The 22,213-nt window shown below is 36.3% G+C and overlaps 2 protein-coding genes across 6 annotated transcripts; both read right to left on the reverse strand.

Moving 5' to 3' along the window:
• Positions 1 to 1,948: 1,948 nt before the first annotated feature.
• On the reverse strand, positions 1,949 to 2,602 carry LOC145632225 (uncharacterized). Its single transcript, XM_081684547.1, has one exon. It carries the CDS (start codon positions 2,600 to 2,602, stop codon positions 1,949 to 1,951), a length of 654 nt encoding a protein of 217 aa, XP_081540673.1.
• Positions 2,603 to 7,677: 5,075 nt separating this feature from the next.
• On the reverse strand, positions 7,678 to 14,854 carry LOC145555785 (uncharacterized). 5 transcript variants are annotated; one of them, XM_081617531.1, is made up of 4 exons: positions 14,620 to 14,838; positions 14,342 to 14,447; positions 11,904 to 12,029; positions 10,990 to 11,292 (listed from the first exon to the last, which is right to left on the reverse strand). In XM_081617531.1, the coding sequence occupies exons 1-3, from the start codon at positions 14,729 to 14,731 to the stop codon at positions 11,951 to 11,953; spliced, it is 297 nt and encodes a 98-aa protein (XP_081473657.1). In that variant the 5' UTR covers positions 14,732 to 14,838; the 3' UTR covers positions 10,990 to 11,292; positions 11,904 to 11,950. The 5 variants fall into 5 exon arrangements, with proteins under 5 accessions (XP_081473636.1, XP_081473657.1, XP_081473643.1 ...); XM_081617522.1 differs by lacking the exon at positions 10,990 to 11,292 and adding an exon at positions 11,371 to 11,748 and having other exon boundaries at positions 14,620 to 14,837; XM_081617510.1 differs by lacking the exons at positions 10,990 to 11,292; positions 11,904 to 12,029 and adding an exon at positions 7,678 to 8,140 and having other exon boundaries at positions 14,620 to 14,854.
• Positions 14,855 to 22,213: the final 7,359 nt, after the last annotated feature.

Raw genomic sequence — 22,213 nt, forward strand, 5'->3', positions numbered from 1 at the left:
GAAAGGTTGATGAAATTAAGGTTTTGAGTGATGATCCTTATGCAATTCGCAAAGGATGCATCGTGCATGCCATGAACTATACTCGTCTATTTGATTCACATGTTTTAAAGAACAAGTGATAATAGATTACAATCGAAATCCAATATAACGTTGGAATACAAATTAGAAATTCCAGAGTTCCTTGCAAAAGGGCGAAGGAAAATTCTTAATGTATGGAGATGAATATGATTATAAAATTTGGAAATTGCAAAGTTCATGTTTATGAGAATGTCTCATGAACTTTACTTACTAAACCCCTTCCATTTCCAAAGCATGAGAAACATGCTAATGAAATTGGATTGAGGCAAATGATGTAATTAGAAGTTGTATTTGTTTTTGGAGAAAAACAAGTTACATATGTAATACATTCATTTGCAGAATTATGTTTATCAATTGAAACAAAGTTTCAATCTTATTTAATCGTGGTTTCAAGATTAAATAAAATGTCCAAAATAATTATGAATTGATGGGCTCATCAGGTTGATGACCTGTTGAATGAAACCCCACAGGTGAACTAAATTCATACATTATTTAAGTTCCTAGTTCGGAATCATTAAATTGGACATAAATGATTTCATAAATTGGACTAGCATGTAAGATTGATTGGATAGTGCAGTTTCATGGGCTATAGGAGCATATATAGTGATGATGCTCGGTCAATCACATGGATATGCATGAATGATGCATGATCGAACTATAGACCTACTTTGAAGTTCAAGTATAGAGCTTCTAGATATATTAGTGGATTCCTTTGACATGAGTGGAACATTGATTTCATTCAATGGATGTTATGGTTGTGGTACACTCAAACGTCTGCCCGTAACTGGAGATTATAAAGGGTGTTTCCAGGTTATTTCAGAAGTTGAGTGGGAGCTTTGGTTGCCACAAGATTGGATAGAGTCTACCTATTTAATTGGGAATGTGTCTTGGCCCCTTGAAGAGGGAGAATTCAGAAAATGCATGGCCGTGCTCAAATGGATTACATAGTAACCATTTGTTTTGTAATTCTCACTCAGTTTTCAAGAAAAGATTTGTAGACTAATATGATCACGACATGAGATGCAATCATATTATCAAATCGACACACATTGACTTAAGTAATTTGAATATTGCGCACTTGTTTCAGACAAGTGGGAGATTGAAGGAGTTATGTCTTCGATAAATGCAATTACTAGATATATCAAGGATCACTATTATGGAGATAATAAGTTCATTCTATAGGGTCGTCAATGTTTGGTGCTAGATATGACAATTGATCTTTGGGCTAGCTTAATGGCCCAAAAGCCTTATAGAATGGATCCTACAAGGTCACACATAAGAGTACTGGGTTAAACAAGTTAGAGGCCCATTATTGGGCCTCATGAGTTCATGACATACCACATTGATATTTGGGCTTGGATAATTAGAAGAGTCTAATGGGTTTTGGACTTGACATGTTTTTATTTCTAGATATGATCTATAAATATAAACCATGCCTAGGGTTGCATGATATACAACAATTGACATACAGTGAATTGTCACACAAGCAACCAAGTTTCCCAAAAACCCTAACTCTCTCTCTCTCTACTCGGCCCTCTCTCTCCTCCCGCCTGTCCGTACGGCCCTCCTCCCCGAGTGGCGCGTATGGTGGCGCGTGGGTGGTGTTGTGGTGTGTTCGTGGCTCAAATCTCCGTGGAAGGTTGATTGAAGTGTTCAGTCACAACTAACTAGTATTAGTGGAGGTTTAATCCATGCTCGTGGACTAAGTAGAGGAATCACGCTTGGGGTTCTTTATCTCCCATTGTTCTTGCTCGATCGCACGTGGAATCACGCTTCAAAGGTATGATTATATGTTCTTTATATGTTATGCATTAGATCTTGGGATTAGGTACTGTATGAATATGATTCATGTTTTTCCGCTGCGTAGTACCTATAATTCCCTACAGCTTGCCCCTTTGGAGGGATTCGGCCACCAATCTAAAAAACCTTTCAATTCAAAGCAACCAGAAATTAAGTGGCCATTTTTATTGCAATAAGTACAAAGCAAAGCTGACTTATCAGGTTTGTCATCAGAGATTGGAGGCTTCCCTTTCCCTATGTTTGTAAGGAGTGCAAATCCCACTGCATCAGGTGGCTTCTCTTTGGTGTTCTGCTTTGCTTGCCGAACTCGTTCATCTTGTGAGGCCAATTGATATGCTCGATCAAGATAGGGTAATGGATCATAGGATAGAATATTGGTTTGAGTTTGAGAGAAATAATCAGAGTGAAGTCCCATTAAGAACTCGTGAAGCCGAATATTCTCATGCCTCTTTTCATGCTCTGAACCTGCTGTACATTTATCACAGCACGAGCAAGTAATCAGAGGTTCATGATTGTTCAACTTCTCCCATAAGGCTGCCAATTTTCCAAAGTATGTCGCAACCGACATGGCCTTCGATTGCTCACATTTAGCAATTGCAGACTTCAATTGTTGAATTCTTGGACCATTCACCGTAGCAAAGCGCATCTTGTGAGTCTTCCATAAACGTCTAGCATCTTTGTATTTGGACAGGGTACTTTTAACTTCGGGATCGATTGTGTTCATAAGCCAAGAGATAAGCATGGAATGGATTGTGTTCCAATCGGTTTAAGTATATGTAAGGGATGGTGATGTTATGGTTCTGTCAAGAAATACAAATTTCCGTCGTGCCTCCAACGCGATTTGTATATCTCCGGCCCATTCATCGTAGTTCTCCTCGAAGTCTAGTCGGGGTAATGAAATCTCCAAGTCGGTCGTGAGGCCCAAGGTAGTACGGAGAAGTAATGTCTATACGCGGTGGTGGAGGTGGTGGTATGTCATCCCCAGCCATGTTTATGGTGTTTGAGGTTTTATTTTTCCCCGTGCGGCTAATACCATGTAGAATTAGGTAAAGGGTTCAAAGCTTTCCCCTGTTCACTTCATTCAATCATATTAATAAAGTACATCAATTTCCTCAAGCGTGCAAAAGATAGAAACAAAAGATATGCTAAATATTAACATATTTTACAAGAAAGGAAACTAACTCTACTAAATATATGATAAAGATATCCCAATATTCCTAACTATTTGAGTTTATATTAGTATGTATACAATTGGGTGCATGCATGTAGTGTACACTACACATGTTTAATTCATAAAAAAAATTGTACAACATTTGGAATTGTAAATTTATTTCATCAAGCGCCTTAAACGGGGGAATATTTCATTAACTACCATTCTCTGTCAGTGGTTGGTAAGAGTAAGGGACGAGAAAAGGGAGGAGAAAGATTTATTCAAAAAGGAGGTGAACGAGGATATAGTAAAGTATTGTCGTATTTGGTATAATGCTGGCATTTATCAACTCAACTTTGATTTGTCTATAGTTTTTTTTAGAAAAAAATTTACTATATCTAGCACTGTCAAAATGGTTTGAAATTTTGATTCGATTTTAAACCAATTCGGTTTAAAATTTTTCGGTTTAATTGGTCGACGAGTCAATTTTGGATCAGTTTAAAGTATCATCCGATTAGTTTTTTTTAGTTTATTTTTTATTGAGTTTTAATTTAACTCGGCTCGTAAATAGTTTAAACGGTTTTGGGTTAACAACGATTCAATTCTTTTCAATTCAGTTCTATTACAGTTCGGTTTAGAACTAGCTCGGTTCATTAACAGGTTTAATTCTTATATGGTTTAATATTATTCGGATCGGTTCGGTTTGGGTTTACTAAAATAAAGTTTGGGTCGATTTTCGTTTTCTAGAAATCGGTTTTTAATCGGTTCAGTTCTCATTTGAGTCATTCAGTTTTTAGTAGTTTAACAATTTTGATTTGAAATTTGACACTGCTAATTATATCAATGTGTAGTGATTTGTTTGGACACCAAAAAATGTACATTTTCTCTTCTTCTATAATGTAAATAGCCTATGAAAATTGAGTATATAAGCTATTATTTAAAGGGTATTAGATGGAGAGAGAATGATTAAGAGCTTATATGAGATCAAGATCGAACAATAATTTGAGATAAAAATAGAGTTAAAGAATTGATTTAAGTTAGGTCAAACCACAATCAAGGTGAAAAATGGAAGTTCAATCCACATAAAATTAGGTCTTGTTACATGAAAAGGCATTCATCACCTTTACTTGGTACTACCTTCGTTTTTTTATTTTTAGTTGACACGTTTTGACTTTGTTCACTATTCACATAATTTATTTTAACTTTGTTTTGTGATTTAGTGTTAGATAAAAACATAATCACGTGGGGGTCTTATAAGCTTCGTCTCAACGACTAGTTTCCAAATATCAAAATTTTATATTTTTGTTAATACGCAATTATAGATATTTACATTTGAAAATATGTATTGGAAAATTTGCCTAAATGAAATGGGTCAACTAATAAAAAACCGAGGGAATATTAATTAGGAAAAATTGGTTTTAATAATCCCAACTTTGACCGATTTTCTTTAAATAACCCAAACTTTTGAGTATTTAGTAATAATCCCACTTATGTTGTTGAAAAAAGTTTTAATATTTGTTATGAATGACACATGTCGCAAGTTAATTGGTAAAAAAATAAAACAAGATACCCAGCCCGTCCTCCCCTAACCCTACCAACTAGCTACCACAAGCCCCGAAATCGACCGACCTCTCGTATTTTTATACGTATTTTAATTAAAATAAGTATTTTGAGAAGTATTTAATTAAATTGAATTGTTTTATTTAAAGTATTTTAATTATTTATTTTAAATAAGTTTGGAAATATTTATAAAAGGAAGGTTTATTTAATTAATTAATTTAATTAAGTTGGGGTTTAATATAAGGAAAATTTTATTTAAGTAAAGTTTTATTAGGAGTAAAGAAGGGGTATAAATATTCAACACATGAGGCAAATCAAACTTTTCCCAGAGTGGAGAAAACCCAAGGTAAACTTCTCTCTCATTTCTCCTTATTTTTCTTTCCTTTTCTTTCTCTTTTTCCCCTTCCCCTTCCCCTTTTTCTTCCTTTCGGCTTCCCCTTCACCACCACCGGCCGACCACCAGCAGCTGACAGAGCCAACCGCCGCCGGTAGCAGGCAGCCACCGGCGCCGGCAACAGCCTGGTGGCTGTCGGCTGCCATGGCTTGCGAAAAAAAAATATTTTGAATCTTTATTTTAAAAAACCAACTAGCTTTTTGGCCCGTTCAATGCACGGGTTTTTTTCTTGGGTTAATTATTTTCGTATGTAGGAAGGTTGTTTCATTTCTAAAACTTAAAAGAAAAAAAAAAGAGGGTAGAACCGTGAAAGAAGATGAAGGAATTTAGTTATTAGATATATACACATGAAGGTTGTAGGATATAAAATGACATATTATTTTAAATTATATTTAAAGTCTAGGAGTTGAAAAGACAATTTTTATTATAATTTATATGTTTATGTAATGTGTATTAATTAAAACATTATTTTATTATGGTGGAAATGAAACACTTCATTTTCTTACTTAAATTTGCAAGTTGTATAATGCATAAAGACTTAAACATAAATATTTAGGGAAATGATATATGGCATATGGGGTGATGAGTGACTTGTGAATTGTGATGCCATGTGTCATATGAAAAATTTGTGGTTTGTGTTTTTAAATAATAAGTATATATTTATTCATAAATCTAATTGTTAATTATGAGTTTTAGGATTTGATTTTGATGTTTGGTTATGAGTATTATGCTAATTAATTTTCAGATTATGTTTTTGATTAAAAAGCCCCAATTTTTGAAACTCTAGGTTCTTGATTTATAAATTATTGAAGGGTTATGATTTATAATGGTTTAGACTTTTGATTAAAGTGTTTCAAGGCTTAATTACAGCAAGTTTTAATTAAAATATAGTGCTGGAATTTTTGATAGAGCATTAAAAATCAAGTTTCTTTAAGGAATTTTAATTACCCATTAATTGGGTTTAAAGTATGATGTTTTAAATATAACTTCTGCTTATTTTAATTAAATTATGAGGGGTTTTATAATAGTATATATTGCTGAAAATTTGTGTAGAGAGGATTTTAATACTCTTCAATGATTTTAAATTGTAGGAAACTTTGAAGTGAGCGATTTCTATTAGTCGTGGCGATTTTAAGATCGTATACAAAGTACGTTCGAGTACTTAGCATAATTATATTGATGTAGTAGCATGCTAAATGTGTTTAATTGATTATAAGTAGTTTCATGCTAGATTTGGAATGGAAATTGGATGTTATTGGAGATTGGATTATGAAACATGAATTATCTATGATGGATTATTGAATGGAAAATAATAATTTGGAATATTTATTTATGAACCACATATTTATTTGTGGTTTGTTAGAGAGCATGTTTAATTAAACTAAATGTTTAATTTGGTTTGGAATATTGAAAAGGAATTTTATTATTGTTCATATAATTTTTATTGATGCTATAACCATGAGGAAAGAGCTATATAAATGTCTGTGTACACGATAAATAAATTGTATGTTGGTGCCTTAGTGCACTTAAGGTGTTTTTAACACCGAGAGATAGGATTTGTGGCGCTTTATGCGTTTAAGGTGTCATTGGCATCGAGGTAGAATTAAAAAGGATTCAACATTAAATATCACGTGGTCACTAATTATTCAAGAATTAAATTGGTATATTTGATTGATTGAATAATTATTGTTGATTGAATGATTATGGTTTGAGCGTCATCACCAAGTTTAATAATATGTAAATAACGTAAAGTGAAAGAGATTACATACCAAAACTCTTGGAACGTATTGATAGAGGAATAAACTAGTCGTTAATTGCTTATCCCAAAATTAAACACTATTTATAAAATCCTAAACCAACCTAAAACAAGTATAGGTAAGTATAGGGTCGAACCCAAAGGAGTTAGTTGGTGTTCTCTTTAGCCTAAATCAAGCTATTTCGGAGATTGAAGTGAGAAAATGGTTGGTGTTATGATAGCAAAATTAGACTAATCAAGTAATTCAATAAGCTAAATGCTAGGGATATTGGTTCCACATGCTAATTCAATAATCGTGCTAATCGACAATTTCTTCGTTTGATTCAAGTAGTGCAAAGGACAAACAATAGTAGCAATCAAGAGAATTCAAGAGCTATCTCCTAGAGGCCAAACTAGGGGTCACTACGAATGGCTAATCAAGGAAATTCACAATCAAACTCAATCAATTAAAGCAATTCTCAAAGAGGTCGGTCATGTCATTAAGAAATGCAATGCAATCTAGATTAATCTTATAGGTTGATCATTCCTAATCTAATTAATCACATGCAAAACTATGTCAACCAATTTAATTGCAACAATTCAATCAATCAAAGATCATCAACTAGTACAAATTATCAATCAAGCATGCTTTCCCTTCTCCCTAGCAACTAATCTACTCACTAATCATGGTGTAACTCAAGAACAAATCACTAGAATTAGCATTGATCATCATTCTAAATCAAAATCAAGAGAAAGCAATATCAACTACAATATCCAATTCAAATCCAAGCAATACAAACAATCAAAGATGAAACTAAATCAATCAAGTAAGAGATGAACTAGAAGAAGAAAATCTTACTAACATTAATGATTGAAAATGAAGAAATCCAAGCTCAATTGATCCAATGTTGAAATACAAATCCAATACCAAGAACTTCTCTCTAACTTCTCTCTCTAAAATTAAGCTAATGAAAATTATCTAAAAGTTATCTTCAAAAAGGAATTACAAGTGTATTTATAGGCAAAGAAGAAAAACGGGATTCCCGCGCCCTCTCCAATAAACCCCGCGTCCGCGGAAAAATGGGAACGGAACCCATTAAAAACTCTGCGGGCTTTCTGGGCAACACCCGCGCCCGCGGCAAAAGCGCGGCGAGTCCCCTGCTCCCAAAGGGTGATCAGAGGGCCGCGGGCTCTCCAAACTACCCGCGCCCGCGGCAAGACCGCGGCCAGACCGCGGAGAGTTCCTGGTCGAAATCTGTCAATTTGGTGCATAAGAGCCCGCGCCCGCGGCCTTCAGTACCGCGCTCGCGGTAGACTGGCAGGGCTTGATGCCCTCTCTGAGCCCTCTCTGAGCCGATTATTTCCTCCTTGCTTAGTCAATATAGCCCATCTTGATTCCCTTGCAGAGACAAATCCTATGTACCTACAAAAACAAACAACGAAAAGAAATAAAAGGGAAAAAGAACCAAATAAAAGGAAAACACGAAGAAAACACGAAAAACACAAGGAAAGAAAGAAAGAAAGAAAGGAATTAAAGGAAAAAGGACCAAAAATAAGATAAGAAAGCATAAAAAGGAAGATGAAATCATCCTAAAAGATTACCCTATGAGTGCCATAAATGACACTCATCACGTATATACCTTGAGTATGAATATATGGGGGGAGTTATGTGACTTTATATTTGATCATAACTTCTAATGGAGTACAGGACGCTGTACATTCCTTTTATTATTATTATGCACAGGAATTCCGCCACCTATGAGTGGTTATTGATGCTAGCACGGTTAGCTCCCATGTCAGTAACCTCAATTTATTTGGGGAGGTTAGTGGGGAAACCCGTTCGATGCGTAGTCAACATTAAATAAATTATGTAGTGTCTAGTGAGAACTTTTATTGGTTGTTGTATGCTTGAAAAACAGGTGCAACGAGGTAAGTTGTGTGCTGATAGGTGTGTTAATTACGCTTATGTACTCAGCTTTGTTGATTGTGTGTTTTGTGTGTTTGTTGGCCTTGTCTTTATCTTGGCCCTATGATGACCCATTTTTAATGGAGAGTAGTGGAAACAAGTAGAAAGAAGCTTTTCAAATAATGAAGCATATTCATGAATGGGCATAAGTGAAGAGCGAATCATGCTAGTTTCTATAAGTATATATATGATGTGTTTATTGCTTTATTTATTTATGGCTTTATTATTATGCGTGACTAACGAAAGGTTTTGAGTTCGGTTTTGTTTTAATAAGGGCCTACAATGGTTCCAAGTTGTAGGTTAATTTTATTTTACTTTGGTTTGACTTTACTTTCGTTGATTGACTCTTCAAGTTGACTTGTTTTGAATGGTTTTGAAATTAGTCTTCCGCTGTGTGTCTTTGATAGTTGCCTTAACCGTTTTAATGGTGGCGCGGTAATGTCTTAGATATTCCTATTTAAAGTTTTAAACAGGGCAAAACAAGTATTTTAAAAGAAAGGAATTTCTAGTGTGTTACAACCACCGCCACCCCTAAAACCTTCCCCCACCCTCGAAAACCACCCCCTTTTCCCTTCCCTACCCCATTAAACAACCCCCACCCCTCCTTTCCCCTACCCCCAAACCTCCCCCATCCCTTCACTTCACCCCAAAATACACCCCTAGGCAGTTTCGAGGGTGAGAGAAGGGAGAGGGCGATTTTCAAGTTTGAGTAAGGAAAGGAGGTTGTTTTTTGGGCTAAGAGGTGGCTGGTTGTTTTAGGGGAAGGGGAAGGGGAAGGGAGGGAGGTTTTTTTTTACGGGGGAAAGGGAAGGGAGGTAGTGGGGCTTGGATGGTCTAGTGAGGGAAGGGAGGGTCTACGGGGGTTTTTTTTTAACATTGTTTTAATTTAATTTTGTTTGTAATTATTTTATAGACCAATCACAACTTGGCACATGTCAGATAACAAGTTTTTGACCGATTTGGGACTATTTAAGGAAAAAGAAAATGGAAATTAAAAATCCAACTTTTGCACTTTCTTCCCTTAAAAGTCCAACAATTTTGTTATTCCATAAAAACCCAACCTTTACCTCATATCATCATCTAAACATACATTACCAGTTGGTGACTGATTTTTGTAAGTTATATGCCATGTGTCAGCTTCTAATTGGTCTATTATTTTTTTAAAATTAAAAAAAAACACAATTGAAAGAAAAAAAATTCAAATCCCCTAGCTCCCCTTTTACGACCTAAATGACCCCCCTGTGTAGCCATCAACAACCCACCCCTTCCTTCCCAATCCCCACCTCTCTTTCCCCGACAACCCAAACCACCATCACCACCGTCGTACTCGCCACGAAATCCCACAAAACCCACCACCTACAAACCCACAACCCACAAAACCCACCACCTAAAACCCACAAAATCCCACAAAATTCACCATCACCACCATCGTAATCGCCACAAATTGCTATAATTTGTTGATCTATGTGGATGGTGACTAATTAGTGGTGGAGATTTGCGGTGTTTGGTGATTTCGAATGTGCAAATGGAAACAGGGGATGAATTCTAGATTGAAGCAACCGCTCTACTTGCTTTGGTGGCGGCTGAGGTGCAACAATAAGTGACGAATAAGGAGGTAACGGGGTTTGAGGGAGCGATGTTGCTGTTGTGGTGCAACAGTAGATGCAATTTATTGTGGAGGGATTTGCAAGTGGTGGTCGGTTGTTAATTGGTGGAGCAAGGGATGCGTGGTTGATGCCAGTGGTTTTGTTTTACGGCTACCGCTACGTTGCGTGGTGGTTTTGGTGTTGTTGATGTCGCTGTTGTTATTGTTGTGGAAATGGGTTGGTGGCAATGGGTGGGGCTGGTTACATCAAAGGCGGCAGTGGGTGGGGCTATGGTGGTAGGTAGCCATGGAAAGGGGCAGCAAGAGGAAAGAGATTTATAAGAAGAAAAAAATTAGCTTGTTTAATAGGTTATAAATCAATTGGATCTTTTGATGAAAATAGGGGGTAAAGGTTGGATTTTTAATAGGATAATCAAAAGGTTAGATTTTTAAAGGAAGAAAGTGCAACAGTTAGATTTTTAATTTTCATTTTTCCTAAAGAAAATGCACCCCAACGTTGAAACTATTCCATAATAATCGAAAGTTTGAGATTATTTAAATAAAATCGGCCAAAATTAGGATTATTAAAACCAATTTTTTCCTATTAATTATACTTAACTTAATAGTGAACAATGGTTCTACCCCATCATCCAAAATAGAAGGAAAATTTTAAACACCATTCATTCAAACTTTGTAAGGATCATAAATAAGATATTAATAGTAAGAAATAATAAACATAACCTTAGATTACCCTAGGCGTAATGGACAAATGGGTAGGAAATCTTAAAGCAGAGATACCAAACAAAACTCCATATAACACGAAAAGATTGGTACTTTTTTACATTAATCTCTCCAAATTTATCCAAGTACCATTACCCAAACATTAAGCCAAAGCAGCAACTCCCTACTTCCTCAAGCAACCTTTGATTGCAAGTCCAAAATTTCCCACTAACAGTCCTGAAAATTAGGGAATTAACATTCCTGAGGCTAAACCATTCAATAGCGACCAATGATGGTTCCACAACTGTACACAGGAATGTTAATCCCTAAATTATACGAAACAAAAACAATAAAATTGAATCATTTGTCCATTCCCCAATACTTTTTGTAAAATATCCATTACCATAAAATCCGTCCTGCCATAGGGCTGAAGGACTAACGACTACATAATGCATGGATGAAGAAAGGTATAAGCAAACAGCAGCAATTCCTAGTCAGTATCAGACAAGAATAGATAACTTCCGGTCTATTAAGCATACAAGTTCTCTTCTTAGTCTAAATTAAGATGTTATATACTTCAGTTTCAGTATCCCATACGAACTTTCTGTGAGTCATTAACAATCAGTCCTAATCCTACAACACAATCTACACCAGGTCCCTGTACTGAGAGCTCCAGGGACCAGAGTTAACAGCAAAGACACGAAGATAAGCAGTAAATTTCTGAAAGTTCATACTTCTTAAGAGGCATCCTTGAGCACCCCTAAACAAAAGTGGAAAAGAAAATCCAAATTAATCAAGCTGGACATAATCAATTAGTAGAAGTCCATTGAATGGGGGTGAAACTCCCTGTTTGATGCTTTGTTATAAGTAGTGTTCAACAATATACGAAGTATATGGAAAGCTCCAAAAGATTACCACATTAACTAGAGAATGCCACGATAAGAAAGAGAAGGAGATTCTTCTCATGTATGAAGATAATTAGCAGCCATCATCAGATCCAGAGTAAGTTCAGGTTCAATGTGGAATTCGGTCTCCTTTCCACTACACACAAAAAAAAAAAAAAAAAAAAAAAAAAAAAAGCATTTACACATACATAAAAAAGACCATACAAAATCTTACCTGAAGGATTTAAGAGAGAGAGAGAGAGAGAGAGAGAGAGAGAGAGAGAGAGAGAGGGAGAGAGAGAGAGAGAGAGAGAGAGAGAGAGAGAGAGAGAGAGAGAGAGAGAAGGAGGGGGTGGAGGGAGAGCTCAATGAATCTCGAACTTGGAAGACAAGGAAAAACTCTGCATCTTTTCCTGATGAGGAGCGTCTATGACTCTAAGCTAAAAGAAAGATACACTGGCAAAATGGGACTAATTAACAAAAGAATTTGAAGGTGTAAGTTCTCCCCCGCCAAACTATAATCGCTAGTTTTGGTGTTTCAATGCAAACCTGGCCCACTCATAACTAAACATTATTAATATATACTTCAGAATTTGCAAAGTAAATATCAATTTAACACAGAATCGCAGCATAATTGCAGGTTTTCCAGTTTAATTTTGCTCATCCTGAAAGCAAGAGACTCATTTACTCACGCACCACGGAAAACAGCCAGAAAACACCTCCATCACTCAGAGAAATCAAGCAAGAGATGAGTTCATATTGTAGTTCACATATTTTGTTGCAACCAAACATGAAAAATAATTGATGATTCACTGGTCAGACAAGCTTTGCTTAAAGTTTCGACTAAGGCACATATCAGAAGATAGCCAGATCCTCTTAATGATATGCTCTTGGGAACAAAGCAATAGATGATATTGCATACAGCACCAATAGCAGGAAGAGGGGAAAAAAGGAAAGAAAAAGAAAGAAAGTCAAAGAACTCATGCTATCTGATGCACATCAATGACTTAAATATCAAATGAAAAGAAAATGTTTTTGCCTGCATATATCTAAGAACACAACTATAAAGATGAGTAAGACGAAAACGACACCCACCACCCCAATAGTAATCCCTCAAAAAAAGGGCTTCAAGACTGCATTACATTGTAGGAGAAATTAGATCAGGTTTTTTCTTTGCATAGGGAGTTTTTGGCTTCTTGCACATCAGTTGTGCAGAATGCACGAAGTATTTTAGCTTTGTAACTCTAAATAAAGATTCTTTTTTTTTTTTAATGAAACATGATGAAGGATGAAGGCAGGAAACGTAAAAGGCTGCCACTAGCTGTACATCAACAGCCAAACAGATATGACTTTTTTGTCACTTAGTCAGTCTCTTGATGATCAAAATGAAACCATTCTTGTGAGGGGAAAAAGGTCAAATAAATTAATAAAATAAGTAAGCACTTCTATTTTTTAATTTTGATGTACTTGACTTTAAGGTCAGAAGCTCCTAGAAAATAGATGTCCATGGTCTGTTCAAACAGAATCTAATGTGAGATGTAGGGTTACTTGCAATATATGAACTATTATAAGACAGGGAGATTTGTAACTTCTATTGATTAAATTACATAAATTTGATAGAGCAGCAGCCATCTACAGACAAGTACAGAGTGTCAAAATGAAATTGTTGTATTCTGAACTAACAATCAAGAGTGATAGAAATAGTAGCAGCATTCATAAATCATGATCATGTAATAGTAAGGTAAAAATAACACAAATAGTGTTTGTTATCTCTAGGTCTTTTGGTTATAAAGGTACATAAAAATAGTAGTAGAAGACAGACAGAGGCAAAGAAGGAGAGTGTCAGTTTAGTCTACATAAACGAACTACAAAGTGGTACTAAAGCACACAAAGAAAAAACAATACAGCTCGCTTTAGCCTCAGTGAGAAATGTATAACAATTTTTTAAGTTCCTCTAATTTAATCTACTTTTTCCATAATCAGCTATCTCACTCAAGAATGAACACAATTTAACCTTTGCATCCATAATTTTCTGTCAAAATTTGTGTTTTTGTCATCATATGAGCTGTAAGCAAGACTACCAAAGTAATAATTGCTCCAGCCAAACATGAAATATCGATGAGATATAGACGATTCCAAAAGAATACATATCACCAATCAAATGTCTTATATCAAATTGTTTAACACAAACAGACATAAACCAAACGAGCATTCTAAACACTTAAGCTTGTTTCAATCAGAAATTTCCATCAAAAAACAATCAATCCTTAATCCCATTGGTGGGGTCGGCTACATGAACCAAAAGTGATTATCCCTTATAGTCATCCACAATTCCCATCCAAAAACAATCCCGCAAATATAAAGAACTCAAAAATCAAATTCATTCTACAACACTGAAGATCATATACAATTTGCAACATCAAATTAAAAACAACTTAAAATAAATTACTTTATAAATTAAGAAATTACCTAGCATACTGACGAGACCAGTAGAAATACTGACAAATTTTCTCCAATATAGTAGTACTGATGTCCGGAAATCTCACAATACCATTTTCCGTTTCAGCAAAATTCCCTACAAATTCCGAAAACACTAATCAATCAAAATCTTCAATAACTCTATAATTCAACACACAAATCTGCAACAATCATACGAAATTCACAGTATCGAAAACAAGAATTAAAAAAAATAAAATAAAATAAAATAAACCCCTAATTTTGATTATGATTGATTAATGTATAATAACCTGGAGAAGTAAGCAAATTGCGAAGAAATTGAGAAACCATAGCAGCTTTCCTATCAATGACGAATTCGAAGCCCTCAGAGCTGATCAATTTCACCGTTTCTTCCTTCTCCATCTTCGCTGAAAATGATCAACGACTGCTTTTTCTCTCTCCTCGGCAGAATTCGGATTTCTTCGAAGAATTAAAGAGTTGTTTTTTTTTGGTGGTAAATGGCAACAAACACCACCATGGCTTGAGATGGCCTGTTGCTGTTCAAGCCTGTGGTGTATTTTGACGGCCATTTAACTTGAAGGCCCATTTTTTTTTGGGTTTTAATATGTCCTTCAAACTCTTGTTGGGACTTTGGACTAGGAAGAGCTTTCTTTAATTGGTTTTTACATGCTCGCAAGCAGTCGTGTCGTGTTTGATCTTCGTGTCAATATGGTGTTTTCACGAAATCTATTAAAAGGTTTATTAAAATTTAAAACATGTTGTGTTTTGGGAAATTTTACCCATGCCACGTGGCCCAATCAGGTCTTGTCACGTGTCATACTTTGGTTGGTCTAAATTGGGCCAATCTCCTTTTGACACGTGTCTCTCCTTGAACTTGGGAAGAAAAGGCGGCAATCATCGGCCCAAATCCCGAGAAAGCCGCAATGTGGCGCAGCCCATAATAATTAGGTCAGAATGACCTAATCGGGGGCACATTTACCAAAGACCCTATAAATAAGGAGATTTCCCCCAAATTTGGGACATCTACAATTATTACAGCATACCCTACATTCTCTTACATCAGAGAATCAGCTGATCTCGAAATCCGAGAAGATCTCACCTCTATTTCCGCACTTTCTCCCGTTATTCTTCAAGTACTAACTTGATCGTCGGAGGCGGAGCTCCAACCACCTAGAGTCTCCGCTGTTTTGCAGGTACAGGCCGCGCGCAACCAGTTTCTTAGCTGTAACTCTCCCGAGGGACAAAAACACCCAAAACATTTGGCGCCGTCTGTGGGGAGAGTACCTCAAAGATAGTTCAAAAGTCTGTACCACCTCCTGACCGTCCGGTTGACCAACCGGAGGTCTTTACTGACCAAGAGGATGATGAACCTCAAGTAGAAACCTACATTGCCAAAGATGGCTCCCTGATCACCAAACGCATCCGTCCCAGAGAAACTCTAGAGCGGGGCGAGAGCCAGGCGGGTACAAGCCGACCCCCTGGTCAGCCGGAAGGGGAAACCCGTACGGCAGGTGGATCCGCCCCTGTTACCCGGGACGAACACATGAAATTCATTACTAGTTTCAAGGGTGAAATCAAGGATCTAATTACCAAGAGTAAGGCTGGCCCAAGCAAGGGTCAGTCGGCAAAGAAGATTCCTCCAGGGAGGAAGAAGTCGGTCAGGGACAGCCAACCGACTCCGCATCCAAAGGACAAGGCAGCCAGGACTCTCGACTGGTCCAAGATTCTTCTGCCCCTGAAGAACACAAGAAACCCCCGCCGGTTTGTACAGCCGAAGGGAAACAAAAAATCAACTCCTGACGCTCGGGAAATCATTACCCGCAGAAGAGGTCAGTAGCTATCTGAGTCGGCTTCTACATCGAGCTTTCCAGACAGCTTCAAGAACACATCAGTTTGGGAATGCACCGTATGTACCTCCTATGGTCCACGGTTCGTACTCCCCTCACTTCATGCAGCCGACTCTCTTTGGGGGTCAGGCGGCATATAATGTCCAACCTTTGGACTGTCAGCTTAGACTGCTCAAACTTGGTGAACAAACTTCTGCGTTCACCAAGGAGATAACCAAATTCGCACAGCCGACAAAGTTTAAGAATGTGTTGGTAGGTGCTTATGATGGTACCACCAACCCAGAGGACCACCTCATGGCCTACTCCAACCTCATGCATATGTAGGGGTTGGAGGACGCTATTTGGTGCCGGTGTTTCCCGGCTACATTGAAGGGCATCGCCCAACAATGGTGTAATCCCCCATATTTTTAAATATATTATAAATGAAATTATATATTATTTATAATATTTATTTGTATTTTTCCGGAATTTAATTTCAAAAGTTTCAATTTTTAATTTTGGGTCGAAAATTATTTTGATACAAATTTTTATACATACCTTCATTCTATAATTCATGTCCAAACAATCAAAGCCAATCTCACTTTACATATTTAATTGGCCCATTAATTTTATGAGGCCCAATCTTACAAATTGCCCTACACCATTCTCTCTCCTATAAATACCCCATACATCCCCAAAATTTTTCCCACACTAAAGGTTAGTCTTATTTTCTCTCCTCTTTATTTTATTTTCTTATTTTCCTTTTTCCTTTTATTTTTCTTTTTCCTTTTATTTTCTTTTATTTTCTTTTCTTTTCTTTTCTTTCTTCTTTCTCCTTTCCTTACGTGAGTTTCACTCACACTCACCGCCATTGCTGCCCCCACCGACTGCCACCGCCTGTCACCGGCGCCGCCCCCCCTGACCGCCGGCGCACCACCAGCAGCGCGACCCTCGTGGCTGCTCCCTTCTCTCTTCCCTCTGATTTTCTTATTTTGCTTAAATTATTAATTTTGGTTTATGTTTTGATTTTATAGTATAAAGTTTATATTTTTAGTATCAAAATCATGTTTTTGATAGCTTAAACCTATAATTTCAGATTTTAATTATGTTATAAAATTTCAGATTTTATAATTTTAAAACCTAGGGTTTCAATTTATTTAAATTGGGATTTTAGGGCTCTTATGACTAATTAAATTGGGGCTTTTGTTCCTATTGGATATCTAATGATTAATTAAGCATAAAAACATGTTTTTAATGAAGTTTTAAGGACCTTTAATCAAATTTATATTGCTGGAAATTTGTTTAAGTGTTAATTTGTGATTATTGGTTGTTTTCTATGAGGTGATTATTCCCTAGGAGACTTTTAAGTGATTAAAAGTGGCACAAAGGATTGTTTATACGAGGTACGTACATGTCTACTTCATTGTAAGTAGTATCATGTTTAGGTACCAAAGGAAAGAACTTAGTTTCATGATTAGAGAACACTTGGATAGAAATTGTTTGGTTATATATTTAATTAATTCATGTGCTTATGTTATGAGATATGTTTTGGTGAATTGATTATGTTTGTATGGAATTATGGATGCAAACATGTTGAATTATATTGGATTAATTGTTTGTATGGAATGTTGATACAAACATATTTTATTGGATTGGTTTGTTAACCACATTTGGATTATTAAAGGATTGGAATTGAATGCATGGTTTAAGTGGAATGAATTTATTAATTATTCCACAAGGTTATTATTTATTTATTTATTAATCAATCATGACTTGTTAGTATGTTGAGTAAAGGTGGATTAAGCCGAAAAGGCTAGGTGGGTTGACTATGTTCAACAATTTTGAATAATTTGAAAGTTTAATGGAATTAAAGGTCAACTTGTGATGTGATCACCATTGTCCTAAATAAGATTAAAAGTGAATTGATGTATGATTGTTATGTATGGTCTTCTTGATTGAGTCGGCTATTAATTAAAATTGTAATCACGTAAAGTGAATTATGGATGAGCAATAAAACTCTGGAAAGCGTGCACTTCTAGAGTATTGACAATTATGGGTTGGGGTACACGGTGGTAGCCCGTGGCTTTCCGAGGCTTGTTTGATCAACATGTCCTCTTCTCTTTTGGTATTTACATTTTTATTTTATAATGAAAGTTAGATGGGATCCTAGACTAACTTTGTGAGAATGAAGTCGCGCCCATTCTTGCATCGCGCTAAACTTTTATTTTAAATGGTCATTTGGGACCAAAATGATTTGGTGGATTGGACAACCTCGTCTATTGCTTACTCCAAATTAAATTAATTAAATTAAATATAAAGAGTCGAGTGTTTGGAAATGGTCAGAAGTATGTTGAGTCAACTGAATTGTTTAAGTGTGGTGTCTTGATTAATTAATTTGTGTATATTTTTATTTATTTTAATTAATTGAGCATGCTAGGTTTTGTGCGTTGTAGCTTGTATGTACTCAGCTTTGCTGATTGCGTGCTTTTGTGTGTTTTCTTTTGGTCATGGCCTTCGCCTTTCAATGACCCTGTGAAGATCCAATTATTACACTTGTATTATTGGGGAGCAGTATTGCACAGGTTAGCTTGATGATGTGAAGTTCGGTGATTTGACATACGCATTGTCAAGGGATTGGTGTGATTGAGAGTATTCGTTCTTTGTGTTGAACTTATTTATGTTTTACTACTTTAATTATGTTTTGGGACTTTGATTATTGGTTTGGTTTTAAATAAGGGCCTTTACGGTTCCAATTTGTAAGCTTTGACCATAATAAAGTAGCTTCTGTCAAGAAGTTACTCTCTGAGCAGTCTGTTGATGTAATTGGTATCCTGGAAACCAAGGTGAAACTGAAGAATTGTGTCAAATTACAGAAGAAGTTTGGCAAAGCTTGGTCTTGGTTCTGCAATTATGACCATTCTTATAAAGGAAGAATTTGGGTTGGTTGGTTACAGGACAAAGTGAATGTGACTGTTCTTTCTTCTCATGAGCAGTTTGTTCATACTGATATTTGTTCTAAAGACTTACAGCATCATTTCTTAGTTACTTTTGTGTATGGTCTTCACTCTATTCATGATAGGGTTCCTCTTTGGACTGGTATTAACAACATTTCAGTGTCTTCTGATCCTTGGCTTCTCATTGGTGATTTTAATTCTGTTCTTCAAGATGGTGATAGGTTTAGTGGTGCTCCTATTACTGATTATGAGGTGAAACACTTCAAAGAGTGTATTGAGACCATGGACTTTTGTGAAATCAAGAGTAAGGGTTCTTTCTTTTCTTGGAATAATAAAGGGCATGGTGATGATAGGATTGCTACTAGAATTGATAGGGGTCTGGTTAATCAAGCCTGGATGTCTGTTTACAGTTTTGTTGAAGCTATCTTTCTCCCTCCCTTACTTTCTGATCACTGTCCTATTTTGGTTGAGGTTTGTTCTCATAATCTTGGAAAGGGAAGGCCTTTCAGATTTTTGAATTGCCTTGATGATCACAAAGATTTTTGCTCTATTGTTGAAGCTGGCTGGATTAAGGTGTCTAAGAACACTGCTATGTCTGATGTTTGGCAGAATTTGAAAACTTTTAAATAAGGTCTTAAGAGCTTAAACACCAAATATTTTGCAAATATTGATGAAAGAGTTGATCAAGCAAATGCTGCTTTAATTCAAATCCAAGGAAAGCTTGCTGATGATATTACCAATGTAAACTTACAGCTTCAAGAGGCTGCTGCTATTGAGCAAACTAAGCATTGGTTGAGTATTCAGGAGCACATATACAAACAGAAAGCTAGAGTGGATTGGATCAAATTAGGAGATTCTAATTCTCGCTATTTATTTTCTGTTATGAAGCAAAGACAAAGTAGGAATAGAATTGATTCTATTTTTACTGATCTTGATGTGTTGCTGAAGGATCCTATTCAAGTGGAACAGGAGATTGTGGGTTTCTATAAGGTTCTTCTGGGTACTAGAGCTTCTTCTTTGCCTGCTGTTGATATTCAAACTATGAGACCTGGTAAACAGCTAGACCAAACTGCTATAGATATCCTATCTGCAGATGTTGCTTATTCTGAGATTGATGCTGCTTTGGCTAGTGTTGGCAATGACAAGGCTCCTGGTATTGATGGCTTTAATGCTGTCTTTTTCAAGAAGGCTTGGCACATTATTAAACATGACATCTATACTGCTGTTACTCAGTTCTTTCAAACTGGTATTATTGCTAAGCAATGGAGTTGCACCATAGTTACTTTAGTTCCTAAAGTCTCTCATCCTTCTTATGTTAAAGAATACAGACCCATTGCTTGTTGTACTATGGTCTATAAATTAATCTCTAAAGTGCTTACTCATAGAATTGCTCAGGTTGTGGGATCTGTTGTTAGTGATCCTCAATCTGGTTTTATTCTTGGGAAGCATATTGGGGATAATATTCTTTTAGCTACCGAGCTCATTAAGGGTTACACTCACAAATATATCACTCCCAGATGTATGCTCAAGATTGATTTGAGGAAACCTTATGATTCTGTTGAATGGAGCTTTCTTAAGACTGTACTTGAGGAGACTGGCTTTCCTCAAAAGGTAGTTAATTGGATTATGACCTGTGTCTCTTCTGTTTCTTATTCTATAATGATGAATGGTTTTCCTTCTAAGCCTTTCCCAGCTCAAAAAGGGTTGAGACAAGATGATCCTATGTCTCCTTTCCTGTTTGCTCTTTGTATGGAGTATCTGTCTAGGTGTTTGAAAGAGATGACTTATGATCCTAATTTCAATTTTCACCCTAGATGTGAGAAACTTGGTATTACTCATATGATGTTTGCTGATGACTTATTGCTCTTTGCTAGAGCTGATGCTGGTTCTATTCAACTTCTTTTGAATTCTTTTCAGAAGTTTTCTAGTGCCTCTGGTTTGTCTGCTAACCTTAACAAAAGTGAGGTGTATTTTGGTGGTTTACTTGAAGCTGAAAAAGATAACTTACAGACTATTCTTGGGATGAGTAGGGGTACCCTTCCTTTCAAGTATCTTGGTGTTCCTCTTTCTTCTAAGAAGTTGACCATCTCTCAGTGCAGGCCTTTGATTGAGAAAATTACTGCTAGAATTGATAACTGGTCTGCTAGACATCTCTCTTATGCAGGAAGGTTACAACTCATTAAAAGTGTTCTCTTTGGCATTCAAGCTTATTGGGCTCAGATCTTTATTCTTCCCAAAAAGGTTCTTAGGGAAATCGAGTCCAGATTTAGGGTATTTCTTTGGACTGGAAAAAATGTTTATTCTAAGAAATCTCATGTCTCTTGGAATCATATGACCCTCCCTAAAGTTTGTGGTGGTTGGAATATCACTTTACTGAGTGATTGGAACAAAGCTGTTGTTTGCAAGATTCTATGGGATTTAGCTCATAAATATGATAATTTATGGGTTAAATGGGTCCATATATACTATTTCAGCAATAAGGATCTTTGGTCTGCTGCTATTCCTAAAAAGTGCACTTGGGTTTTAAAGAAAATTCTAGGGTGCAGGGAAGTTATTGATAGCATTGGTGGTTGGCCTGCAGTTACTCATAATGGAAAAATGAGTATCTCTAGAGTGTACTCTAAAATAAGACCTCAAGCTGATAAAGTGAGCTGGAAGAGACTTGTTTGTAACAATCAAGCTTCTCCTAAGAGCATTTTTATAACTTAGATGGCTCTGAAGAATAGAATGGTGACTAAGGATAAGCTTATTCAATGGCATATTAACTGTGATCCTTTGTGCTTCTTTTGCCAGAACTGTGATGAAAGTGTTGCTCATTTATTCTTTACATGCTCTTATTCTAGAGAAATTTGGCAGAAAATTCTTGATTTGCTGAATATCCAGAAGACAGTGCAATGTTTTGAGCTTGAACAACAATGGGCTGCAAGGTTTTGCAGGAAAGCTAACAGGAAGGGTAGGCTCTATTTGATGTTCTTTGCTGAAACTATTCATAGCATTTGGCTTCAGAGGAATAGTTTAATGTTCACTGGTAGCTGTCAGCCTGCTGAGGTCATCTTCAGAGAAATTGTATATAGGGTTGCTGTTAGGTTTTCTGAGTCTGACAG

The sequence above is a fragment of the Chenopodium album genome, chromosome 1 (genome assembly GCF_948465745.1).
Source record: "Chenopodium album chromosome 1, dcCheAlbu1.1, whole genome shotgun sequence".
NCBI lineage: Eukaryota > Viridiplantae > Streptophyta > Magnoliopsida > Caryophyllales > Amaranthaceae > Chenopodium > Chenopodium album.